Raw genomic sequence first — 12,261 nt, forward strand, 5'->3', positions numbered from 1 at the left:
CTAGTCATTATTCTGCTATTGCTGTTTAGAAGTAGTGAGAGCCTAGGCATGTTCATGTGGCGCCTCTTGCTGTTTGGCTTTCATTTTGAGGTGCTAATCCAGCATCTGTGCTTTCTCCAGCCTTCATACACAGAATTTGACATCAGTGGCAATGTCCTCGCTCTGATCTTCAACCAAGGCATGATCTGGTAGGTCAGATATTGGACATTTGATCATGTATAGAAAAGTGCAGAAGGCACTACAGCTGGGTGTCAGAGGAAGCCCCATTCTGTGGATTCCAGTTCACCATTTGCCAAGTAAATTTGGGTGGTGTGGCATCTTTCTACTTTACAGAGTTCTCCTTCAGCAAACCATGAGAGCCCATGCTCTTGTTGGTAGACTTATTTGAAACCACCCTACATCCTGTGACACCATGATCTAATAGGAAAACATCAGTCATCAATGATCAGTCACATTAGCACCTGTAAATAATGAAATGTGTTAACATAAGGCCTTTAGAAAAATTGATTTTATATTCTTGCCACTACTAAACATATAAAAATATATCCTTTAGGTATTTTTTAAAATGAAATTTTACTAAATACAAGCATTTATAGAGATGCAACACATGTTTTAGGAAGTTCAAATTAAAAATGTTATCTTCAGTTTGTAATGTGTTGTATAGGACCATCTACACGTGGGAATTTTTATTTTGATGTCAAAAAATTGTCATATCTTTTATTAAGTGGGAACATTTTTTACTGTACACTTTGACACATCATGATAAGTTGATGCAGTGAGAACCATTTTTTTGAGTTTTGAAAATGGAATTACAGCATGCAATTAATCTGTAAACTCTGTGTCTTAGACTCTGTATCTTCACCAGCAGCTCCCCAATCCACAGGCAGTTACAGCTGAGCTACTTTTTTTCTAGAGATACGTGCTTAATGCAATAGTATGCTACAAGCTACACCACTGCACCACCACGAATGCCAGAAAACCTTTAGTTTGTTCAAAAAGTAAACTTCAAATGTTACTCAGATCCTTCAACCAAAGCCATCTTGACAGAGACTGGAACTGGACCTCTGCAAACATGAAAATCACCTTGCTTTAATAGCATAAGGGTGGCTTCCAAGTCCATCATCCTGCCAACGTACCTGTCAAATTTCTGCCTCCCTAGGTGAACCAGTATAAAGAAAACACTACAAAAAAATTATTTCTGTTATAAGAGATTATTAAAATTATAAAATTATAATTTTTATAAGAGATTATTAAAATTATAATTCCTCTCCCCTGATATTTTGCCTTTTTCAAATATGGCTTTAGTGACCAGAGAATCACTAAGGGCTGGAATGTGCTCTTCATTCTCCACACAGGGAGGAAAGTCAAGGTGACAACTGGTAAACCCAGGAAAGGGGGAGAGCAGTTCCTCTGGGTTCTAATCTTTCACTTCCCAGATGGGAAGCTGCTCCATGGCAGAAAGTGGGCAGCATGGCTATTGGAATGATGAGAAACCTGTTCCTTATGTCTGCAGTGCCCACACAGTGCCATAAATCCCTCTGGCATAGACATATGTTGAACACTGAGTGTGTTCTCTCAGAGGTAGCACAATAGGTTGTCCCAGAAATCACTTTTATTGTTGGAAAAGCTATTGTAATTGCCAGCCTCATTGGTTTCATTTGTGATTTTGTCCACTGTAGTTCATACTAAAATCTTGAAAGATATGTAAAAATTGTTTTCAGTTTTCTAAGGGGCAGAAAATTGCATTATCAGAGTTGGCATTGTCACTTTATATTATTCTTCAGACACTGATCAGGCTTGTTCTGGCTAATTTGATGAGAACTTTAGGATGTGATTATGTTTCATGAGTGTACCAAAGGTATTTATGTTCCTGAGTTCCAGAGGCAAAATAACAATTCTGTTATTTTCCATAAGGTCAGTGCTTTGCACAGATATTCTGTTCCTTTCAGGAGACTGATGAGGGAGTAGGCATGGGATGTGGTAGGAAGGTATGGTGAGGGTCACATGTAAAGCCAGCAGGCTTACTCTGCACAGGGTCCAAACATACTATAATTCCACTATTTCACACACATGAGGAGCTAGTGCCTGAGTTAGCCATTCTTTTTAATAAAACAATCGAAACATTATAGGGATTTTTTTATTTGGTTGCATTGGTTTGTGACTAGAGACATTCAATCAGTGCTTTAGGAGTTGTTGAGCATTGTAGAACATTTATTGAGATGTATTAAAGTCAAAACATTAGTAAAATCTATTCTTTTGGCTTAATGATCAACAAACCTTCATTTGCATATTTATTTTTACAATAAACATCATATATATCTGTAATAATATATCAAAATGGGAAAAACACATAATATTCTAAAATAGCAGAACATAGAGGAGCATCACACATCAAGCACTGATCTGACAGAGAAGAACTTTGGATTCATTGAGTACCATCCTTCCAGTCACACTGTCCTTTGCTCCTCATGATAAGGTGTGAATACCTGATATGTATGTGGCCCTGGAGCACTAAACAGAAGATTATTTCCTTCACTTTGGTCTTCTTGGAAGAAAAGCCATCTTATAAAAGCTAAGATATTGCGATGACTTTTACCTGGTAGATGACAGAATGAGGTCTGGGTAAGGGACACAGTGGGCTGAGCTGATTAGTAAATCATAAACAAAAATGAGATGATCACTAAGATTCAGATATTATTGTGCCAAGACCTGCCTCTTTGGGTTTTGGCTCTCATAATATCTATGTGATATTTATTTTGAAATTTGTTTACCTATAGATCATTTGCATATAACATGTGGGTGCACATGTATTCATTTAGAGAAGCAATGCCATTGTGTTATAGGCACATGGATGAGTCATTTTTGGAAAATCTAGGCTTTGAATTATTTATATTCAAAATTTTAACTTGGACTCAATTAATTTGTGCATAAATGAAAAAAAAAAACCCAGATCTTAGCGCCTTAGAGAAAAAAAAATATTCAGTGCAGGCTGGGGCAGAGCTCTGATCCCATGCCTCATTCTCGCTCAGAGTCCTATACTGATGGTGTAGAATCAATCTGGAACATTGCTGTCACAATAGCAGGAAGAGAAGGAAACAAAACTGGTAAAGTTTCCACCCAGTAGTGAGACATCTCATTTACAATTATGCTTTGTGGACCAAAACATGTCACCTACCCCACCCTCAGTTTTGGAGGGTGGTAGGCATGATCAGACCCAGGGGGCGAGCTTTGTAATCCTTCCACATTAACTGGAACTGTCATCATGTACTCTCTTTTGAGTTCCAACTTCTCTCTTGCTAGTTTATAACAAAGGTACATAGTGTTGTTTTAAAATCTACTCTCCATGAAAAAAGAACTCCTTGCAAAGTCTGTGGTCAGTTCACAATGTCATCACTCAGATATGCTGCTTGGCATCTTACCAACAATATAATTCAATTTTTGGGAATATTTTGTGTTTCAAAGGAATGAATTAACTTTGGGATGGTAGAAGTACAATTAAAGCAGAAGTTAATTTCTTCTCACTTATAACGCTTCTGTAATATACAAAGTATTCCTTCAAAATTAGGTTATGACTTAGATTCTTAGTTTCTTATCCTGTTATTGTGACTAAAATACTCTGACAAAAGCAACTTAGGAAGAAGCCATTGATTTTTGGCTCACAATTTCAGGTTGCAGTTATCCAAGGCAGCAGAAGCTTGAAGCAGTTAACCACAATATCCATAGTCAGCAAGAGAGAACAATGAACGGATGCATGGCACATACACCAGTTCATGTTCCCACTCTTAAGCAGTTCAAGGTTCCTTGTCTAGGGATTGATGCCACCCACAGTGTACAGGTCTTCCCTCTGTAATTAATGTAATCAGGAAAATTCCCCCACAGACATGCCCAAAAGCCGACCTGATCTAGACAACCCCTCATTGAAACTGTCTTTCTAGGTGATTCTAGATTGTATCAAGTTGACAATTAAAATCACCTTAAACAACTATTATATGCATTCGGGAGATATCAAATGTTAAACTGACCAGACATGCTGAGACATTTTGGGACACCTTGGGACAGTTTAAAAGATAGGGCTCCACTCTTATAAAATAAGTACAGATGTATCTTTTTTGTTTTGGACTTCCAAATTGAAATTCAAATTGTTCTATGATACAAATAGATTTTCTCATTTAAAAAAACACCAAAATTTATTTTTTAATGATTAACTAAGACATCAAATAAAAGTGACAGGTGATTTCTGTTCAAAAATAGTATTATATAGTACTTTAAAAAAGTAACGGAAAAGGGGCTGGAGAAATGGCTCAGCAGTTAAGAGCACTGGCTGTTCTTGCAGGAAGACCCAAATTCAGTTCCCAGCACCCACATGGCAGCTAAGAACCATTGTTAACTCCAGTTCCAGGGGATCCAATGCCCTCCTCTGGCCTCTAGGGCCTTGCATGACACAGGTGCAGTTACATACATGCAGGCAATATATTAATACATATAAAATAAAAATAAATAAAATGTTTTTAAAAAGGAAGGCCAGCAAACCTCTGTGAGACCGATGCCAGCCTGGTCTGTATAGTGAGTTCCAGGCCAGCTGTGGCTATAGGGAGACCCTGTCTCAAAAAGCCCCCCCCAAAAAAGTTAATTACCTAGATTATTAAATAATGACTAAATTTAAATGAATGTGAGGAATTTTTATCATGAAAACACATAGACAGCTATGTGTTATCAAGGAAGACAATATAATATTATCAATATCGTTTCTATCAGCTCTAAAGCACTATAGCTACTACACAGAAAAATCACATTATAAAATTTTTACCTTTTTCACTAAGCAAAACTTTATAACAAAAGTGCTTAATCTAAATGTAAAGTTTATTTGAATAGAATGACAGATTTTAATGGCTAATTATTTTTTTAAAATTTTATTTTGAAATACGCTAGTCAATGATATAACTATTGGAAAAATGAGTTTATAACATTAGAAGAAATAAAAAAGTTAAAAATTGTAACATTTGTTGACTCTTAGAGCTTATTTTTACTCATGATAACAGATTTAGTTTATGACATACGTCCTGTGAAAGAATGATATAAAATATTTGCAAAATGGGAAAAAGGGTAAAACGTGTCTGGAAGATGGAAGCAGGGCTAGTCAAGATTATTTATAGGCAGCTTTCATGGTTGGGTGTAGCCATACGGTTCCTGCCTTTGTTGGGAAGCATGACTTAAACAGGCACTGTGGGACTTCCTTATGCAGGAAAGACTTGGAATTGAGCAGGATGCTGGTTTCTTCTTCTAGGATGGGCTCCTTCTTTGCTCCTAGCCTCCCAGGCATCAATATCCTCCGACTCCACACATCCATGTACTTCCAGTGCTGGGCGGTGATGTGCTGCAATGTTCCTGAGGCCAGAGTCTTCAAAGCGTCCAGATCCAACAATTTCTACCTGGGCATGCTGCTGCTCATCCTCTTCCTGTCCACCATGCCCGTCCTGTACATGATCGTCTCCCTGCCGCCGTCTTTCGATTGTGGTCCCTTCAGGTCTCTTGTCTTCCAGATTTGGCCTGGGGGCAGTGTTCATTTAGGGGTAGAGGGGGGAATGGCCCCTCACTGTCCAGGCTTAAGTTTTTTAGATGACATTTTTGGTTGGCAGAAATTAGATCCTTTGCGTCACCAGGACCATCATGTGATGTGGAGCATCTCAGGCATCCTCCATCTAAATGCTCCCTTGAGATTCATAAAGGGAAAATAATTTATGCTGCTCTAGGTTCTGCCTGGGTAAAACATAGACAATGAGGCCAGCTGTTTCCATATTAGGGGGTAGCTAAGAGAAGGTTTGATTACAATGGTCTGGATGTGAAGATTTTCCTGATACGTACAATCAACATTGTTACGTTTCATGTGGACCTTGGAAAAAGCAGATTTTCCACCTTAAGTGAGAAGTAGACTCATTCCGAAATCGTGATACATATACAAAGAGTCACCTATATTTTGATCCCAAAGTTCTCTGTGAATTAAAAATCTGTATTCCCCAGTTCAGCATTTATATTCTACCTATGAGTCACTCAAATCAGTAATCAAGACTCAAGAAAACTCTCTGACATAAGTTAAAGTTTACTTTTCTACAAGTCTACATGATGAACAAAAAAATTAGAGTCTTTGGGATGTGGAGAACAGGGTTTCATTCCCTGAAAGCTCTTAGAAATGAAACAAACTTATCACATGTCCCCCCGGAATCCCTGTACACATCTGACATAAAGGGAATGAGTATGAAGGTCTTGTGAGCTACAAACTCCATGTACCAATGCCCACATAGAATTTTCCCTTCGTGCTGTCAGACCCAAGTGATTTAATTGAAGCCAAAAAGTTTGTTGCCCAAGGCCAAATATAAAAGACATTTTTTACTCCAATAGTTACTTCAGTTATTGTTTTACTGAAAAAGGAAATATTAAATCAATGATTGTTCAGAACTAGCTAGTGTCTGTCAGACTCAAGAAACTGAGGTTGATAAGCCCTGCTCATTTTTCTGTGCATGTGTGTTTGCTTGCACATGTGTGTGTACATGTGCATATACACATATAATTGTTGGCAGTTGGGTTGGAATAAATAATACGGATAGTGACATCTGGAGACTAAATATGAAACTGCAGTCTTGAAGCAGATATCTTAATCTGAGTACACTGTTCAAAAGATAAGCCACTGAAAAGTCTTCGGTTAACTGAGAATTATTCACATGATTTTATATCTAAGATGCATGTTAAAGGTGCTTTTAGCTTTTTATTTAAAAATTGATCCTCCTCAGTAAAACACAGTAATGAACCTTTGCTCTGTTACAGCAGTGTAAGGAAACCACACAAACTGTGAACACCAAGCTGAGTGGCTGCACAGCTGGATTCAGACTTAAAATTCCAGTTAGAAACACAATGATTGCCCAACTGTAGCTTTTTAAGTTCTATTTCCCCTGTATGTGATTTTTGCCAAAAGTTTTCTGAATGACAAATTTGGACACAATCACTCTATAGAGATCACTGTTTTGAGATTAGGAACATTCACATGTTTGCAGAAGAGTCCTGGGAAAGGGGTTCATCTATGTCCCTTAATTTTTCTAGTGGTTTCTTTCTTTGGTGGCAAAAGAATGTTTATTTCTTTGTCTACTCCAAGAATTAGAAAGGCAATTCTGTTCTAGAAATGAGTCCAGGAAACACATTCCCCATGGTTTGTCATGCTTAGGAACTGTGAATTGAGGTGTTGCCCACCTGCCTGGGCCAGACTCTGTCTGGCTCCTGAGTGGGCAGCAAACTGGGCACAATGAATTTGAAGGAGGTTAATTTGAAACCTCAATTCTGTCTTCAACTTTGAATTTGAATACACCACCGTGCTGTCTGGTTGCTCTAGAGTTGCAGGTGTGTTTGCAGGTAAGATGGCTGCCATCCGTTCACACACTCAGCAAAGCCATAATGACACATCCAGCAAATTCTGATACATTTTCTAGAAATATTATTCAGACAGCTCTCTGGTGGATTTACCTTAAATGCTAGGAAATTTAAAAGCTATTTATTTGATAGCCCTATGAAGACAGTACTCTTAACCGTTCAGCCACATGTCTCCACATTGATGTCTGCTCACACATATGTCAATACCTTACAATAGCTCTCCAGTTTTCACTTGCTCATTGCAATTTTATTTTTTATTTATTTTTATCTTACAGTGAAAAATAATCCTACATAAAATGAAAGTTTCAGAAATGTTTAACAATGACATAAGCATCACCCATACTCCCAAAGACTTTAAGCACCATCTGTGGCTTTGTTCTTAACATTAGTCACTTGTGTGCCTTTATGTGTCTGCTCTGATCTACCACTTGGGAAATAAATCACATATATGCCATAGTCTAATAACTCCTGATGAACCATATGGAATCACTCCTTGTCTGTTGAAAGACAGGCCTAGTTAGAACTGATGAGGGGGAAAAAAATCCCTCCACTTCATCTTGAATGTGGATCATATCTATTTCGCTTAAATGTTTAAATACTAAAAAACAAAAGTAAAGATCAAATACTCTGCTAACTTTAAACTGAGGGTACATATACTTTGCTGAAATACAGCCCAAAGCTTTTATATAAATTACAATGTTTTCTAGAAAGATTAGTATACATATACAAAGGGAATAGCTTAGCACAGCCAGTGTTCCATCACAGTTCTAGATGCTCTATAGTAACTTAAAACATCTTGCTCTCACTTTTCTAGTTCTAGGAGCTGATTCTCCTCTAACCTCAATGGGTCTTAGCTGGTGTTCACTGGGAGCTGTGTAACAGGAGAGACACTCAGGGAGATGAAGGAGGTCTGGTGGGAAAGAGGTAGAAACCATGGTGTGGAAAGAGATACTGGAGTGTCTGTAGATGTTATTCCACTAATATATTTCTTGCTTTTATTTCCAAAGCCAATTAATAATTGAGTGTGTCACATACCAAGCCCAAAGACAGCCTTGTCTAACTAAGAGCAGCTAGCAGAGGAGCAGACTTATGCCCGACATAAAATGTCTTTCAATCAAAAACTTAGAAATACGATGTTTAAAATTCTTCTGTGGCTGTGCGTAGTTTCCTGACTGCTTTGTCTAAGTGTGCATGCTGGCATGACATTACTCACATCACATTCACCTGAGGATAAGATGAGGTCAGAGCATAAGGAGATGTAGCCAAATAGTAGATTTTCAACCCAAAAGTGTTCCTATGCAATATTTGAGAACATTTCATTTACTTGCTGTGATCATACTTTTGCAAATCATTTTAAATTCAGTAACTCCCCCCCTCTTTCCCCCAGTGGCAAAAACAGGATGTTTGAAGTCATTGGTGAGACCCTGGAAAATGATTTCCCAAGCTGGATGGCGAAGATTTTGAGGCAGCTTTCTAACCCCGGGCTGGTCATTGCTGTCATTCTGGTGATGGTGTATGTACCTGCCCTCTCAGTGAACGAGTCTTTGGAACTTACTCCCAGGGTCCTTTTAACTTTCAGGCTTTCCAGCTCCCTCCCTCTCCCCATGGGTTGTGCTGTAACAACCAACTTGATGATGGTTATGTTGCTACATGTGCCAGCTTCTGATCCTATTGGATGCAGTTCACAGCCATCTACATCTGTCTCTGCCTCTCTAGGATTATAAGATTTGTTCCCAAGTAACCAAAATAATTATCAGTAACAGCTAAAGCAAGGGAAACATAAATGCTTATTGCTAAATCTAATCAGCATGTTGCGTTTCCCTCTCAACATGGCCCCTACCTCTTGTTCCATAAAGCACATGGCTGTGAATTTACAGAAATGATGTGCCTTTATGTTAACATTCCCCTTGGAAACCCTGTAAGCTATACTTTAGGACTGATGGCTTAAGGAGCCTTAAAAGTCACCCGATCCCTTTTCCTTCAAGGACTGCCAATAAATGCATCCATGGTAACAGAATCAGAGTATAGCATCTTGCAGAGTTCCCTTAATCTATCCCTTCAAAGTCAAATGATTTCCAAAAGGGAATTTAGCAGGAGGCTTTCTTCCTATGCACCTTTCACTGGCTTAAGATTTTCAGCTATAGCAGTATAAACATATGCTTGCTTCTGAAAGAACCAAGAAATACACCTTTTCCACATGCTAGCCCCTCCTAATGAGAAAGTGTGGAACTGCCATGACTTTAGGTCAAGGGCAGCAAGTATTATTCTGCCTGCAGAAACACTTCACCAACAAAGTTGATGCAGAGGGTCAGACTTGCTTAAATAAAGGCAAAAGAAGTAAAAACAAGGGAGGAAACTCCCACTACTGTTAAATGAAGAAGCTGGGATTCTGACTCAGTTATTGTGACCATCCTCTTGGCCATTGTGATGGCCACAGTCACATAAGGTGGTGAGGACAAGGGCCATCTTCAACTTTACAAACTAAGAAACTTACGGGGTTGATGTGCTCTTCCCTAAGTGAGAAACATAGTAACGTGGAAGTGGCACTCAGAGTAGACCCCTTTCCAGGAAATCCAATGCTCACTCGTTTATACTCTGACACCTTCCAGGAGGGAGAGCAATAGCTCGTAGGGATAAGTCAACCATAAAGGGATTGCTATTACATGCTTTGGAACCTTATTACAAATCTGAGGGTAAATCTCTGGAGAAGTGTGAGAAGCATCACCCAACAGATGACCCTTCAAGTGGTTTTCCTATACCACAATTTCTTAATAATGGCTTCTAACAGCAAGTTAACAAGGATCCTGTGACTTTTGATACAAAAATCTCTCTAAAAGCCTAGATGAAATCTTCTTTAAAGCACATGCATAGAGACACATGGACCATAAATGAAGGTCAGCATTTGTTACCAGAGTCTCAATTTGTTGTGAGACTGATTTGTTTCAAAGCAAAGGAGCAACAGCAATACTGAATGCCATAAGGACCCAATAAGCTATCTGAAAGCATGGAAAGGGAATTAATGCTGTCGTTCCAGGTATGAATCATACATTGACTCATTTTTAACCATAGCAGTCTTATGAATTGGCTCCATCAATCACATTGTCAATAACACACAGTTGATCTGTCCCAAGTGAAGTGGCTGATCAGTGGAATTGAGATTCATTTATCACTCTTGTTTCGATTCCTTCCACCCACTTGCATCACTAAATGAAGTTTGGTGTCAGTGGAGTAGCAGAAGGCCCAGAAGTCCCTTGTTAGGAATAGTCAAGGCGTGTCCAGACTTTTGGCATTGCAAATGACTATGACTGTGCTCTATAAAGCTGAGTCTTGTTCAAGCTATCCTGGGACGCACATGGCCCAAGGGTCATAGGTTGACACATCTGGTTGACTGAGGCACCCTAGTATTAAAGGTCCAGATAATAGATATTTTAGGCCAAGAGACAAAACTCGTGATGGTATGTATCTAGATAAATATCGAAACATATAGAAAGCACTTAGTCATGCTTGCTTTGGCAGCACATGTACTAAAATTGGAATGAGACAGAGATTAGCATGGCCCCTGCCAAAAATGACATGTAAATTCAAGAGGCATTTCATATATTTTTTCAAAAAAGTACTTATTTCAAAGACCATAGAAAGTAGCGTGGGAGATGGATCTTCTATGTGGGCTGTAGTTTGATGGCTCTTGATACAGAGGAAAGCCAGGTGGATGGTTTTCAGTTGTACGCACAGGTAGTATTCAGGTTAGTTTTTAGTTAGAACTAGTATGAGGCAAGGAAGTGTATGTGAGGGGTACTCATTTAAGATGTATTAGTAAACAAAGCATAAGTGATGGATGAATGAGAATTACAGGGCTGAATATGGCTCTGAGAGAGTTTTAAGTTCATCTCCTATATCCAGGAAGTTTTCTAAGAAAATTCTTAAAAGAGAAGATGAGGGCATTTATCTTGTCAGAATTGTTGAGCTGGAATTTGCATTTCTAGAAATGTAAATTTTACTTAAAATCCAAAATTTTTCCTTTGGAAAACATCTTCTTTTTTGAGGGAGGGCGAAACACAAACAATATATTTTATGGGGAAAAAAGTCCATGTTAATCAAGGATGCCCATGAGGATTGTATTCTTTCCTGTAACTATCAAAGCAGGCATTTAAAGTAGAAATAGTCGCTGCAGTCCCTAAACTTCATCAGATTTGCCGTTTCTTTTGTTGCCATTGCCATTGATGAGAAAGTGGCCGTAATACTTTAACAGATGATAATGCTCTTCCAAAAAGCTAAGACTGAACTGTGGAATAGGACAGTGTGGTAGCTGGCAGAGCAGAACCTTTGGGCCACCTTTCTAGGTTCATCCTAGTCACCATGGAATTCTCACCGCACTTTATTTTAATAATATGGGGAGTGAATATGTGGCCAACACATGCTCTACAAGTGGTCTACCATTACCTCCCAAAGGTCTCACTAAGGTTTCCAACCTGGCCTTGAACTTGAAATGTAGCCCAGGTCATGAACTTGCAATCCTCCTGCCTCAGCCTCCCTCCAGGCTAGCTGCCCCCACCCCCAGCCTGGGTTCTGGGTACTCATCTCTTTACTCCTCTGGACCTCAGTTCTTACCTGCAGAATAAGAAGTTGTAGATGGGAAATACCTCAGGTACATTCTTGTTAGTCTGATTTAGTTAGTATGAACTTTGGAAAGGATGTTGGGAAATAGAAGTACCCTCAATTTTATTTTATTTTTAAATTTAGTTTGGCCATCTATTATCTCAATGCTACTGCCAAGGGCCAGAAAGCAGCAAATCTGGATGTAAAAAAGAAGATGAAACTGGTAGGGACACAATTTATTTTTTTTAA

At 38.7% G+C, this 12,261-nt stretch overlaps 1 protein-coding gene and 1 pseudogene across 1 annotated transcript in view; both read left to right on the top strand.

Moving 5' to 3' along the window:
• Window positions 1–48: 48 nt before the first annotated feature.
• The window catches only part of Tmc1 (transmembrane channel like 1), a 15,419-nt gene continuing 3,206 nt past the window's right edge, over window positions 49–12,261 (top strand). The window contains exons 1-3 of the mRNA XM_029565618.1: window positions 49–188; window positions 5,285–5,524; window positions 12,157–12,235. Of these exons, the coding sequence (XP_029421478.1) occupies window positions 49–188; window positions 5,285–5,524; window positions 12,157–12,235 (459 nt within the window). The remainder of the gene's footprint in view (window positions 189–5,284; window positions 5,525–12,156; window positions 12,236–12,261) is intronic.
• Window positions 10,921–11,019, top strand: LOC115071132 (annotated as a pseudogene).

The sequence above is a fragment of the Nannospalax galili genome, unplaced genomic scaffold, assembly GCF_000622305.1.
Source record: "Nannospalax galili isolate Female #2095 unplaced genomic scaffold, S.galili_v1.0 scaffold858, whole genome shotgun sequence".
Lineage (NCBI taxonomy): Eukaryota > Metazoa > Chordata > Mammalia > Rodentia > Spalacidae > Nannospalax > Nannospalax galili.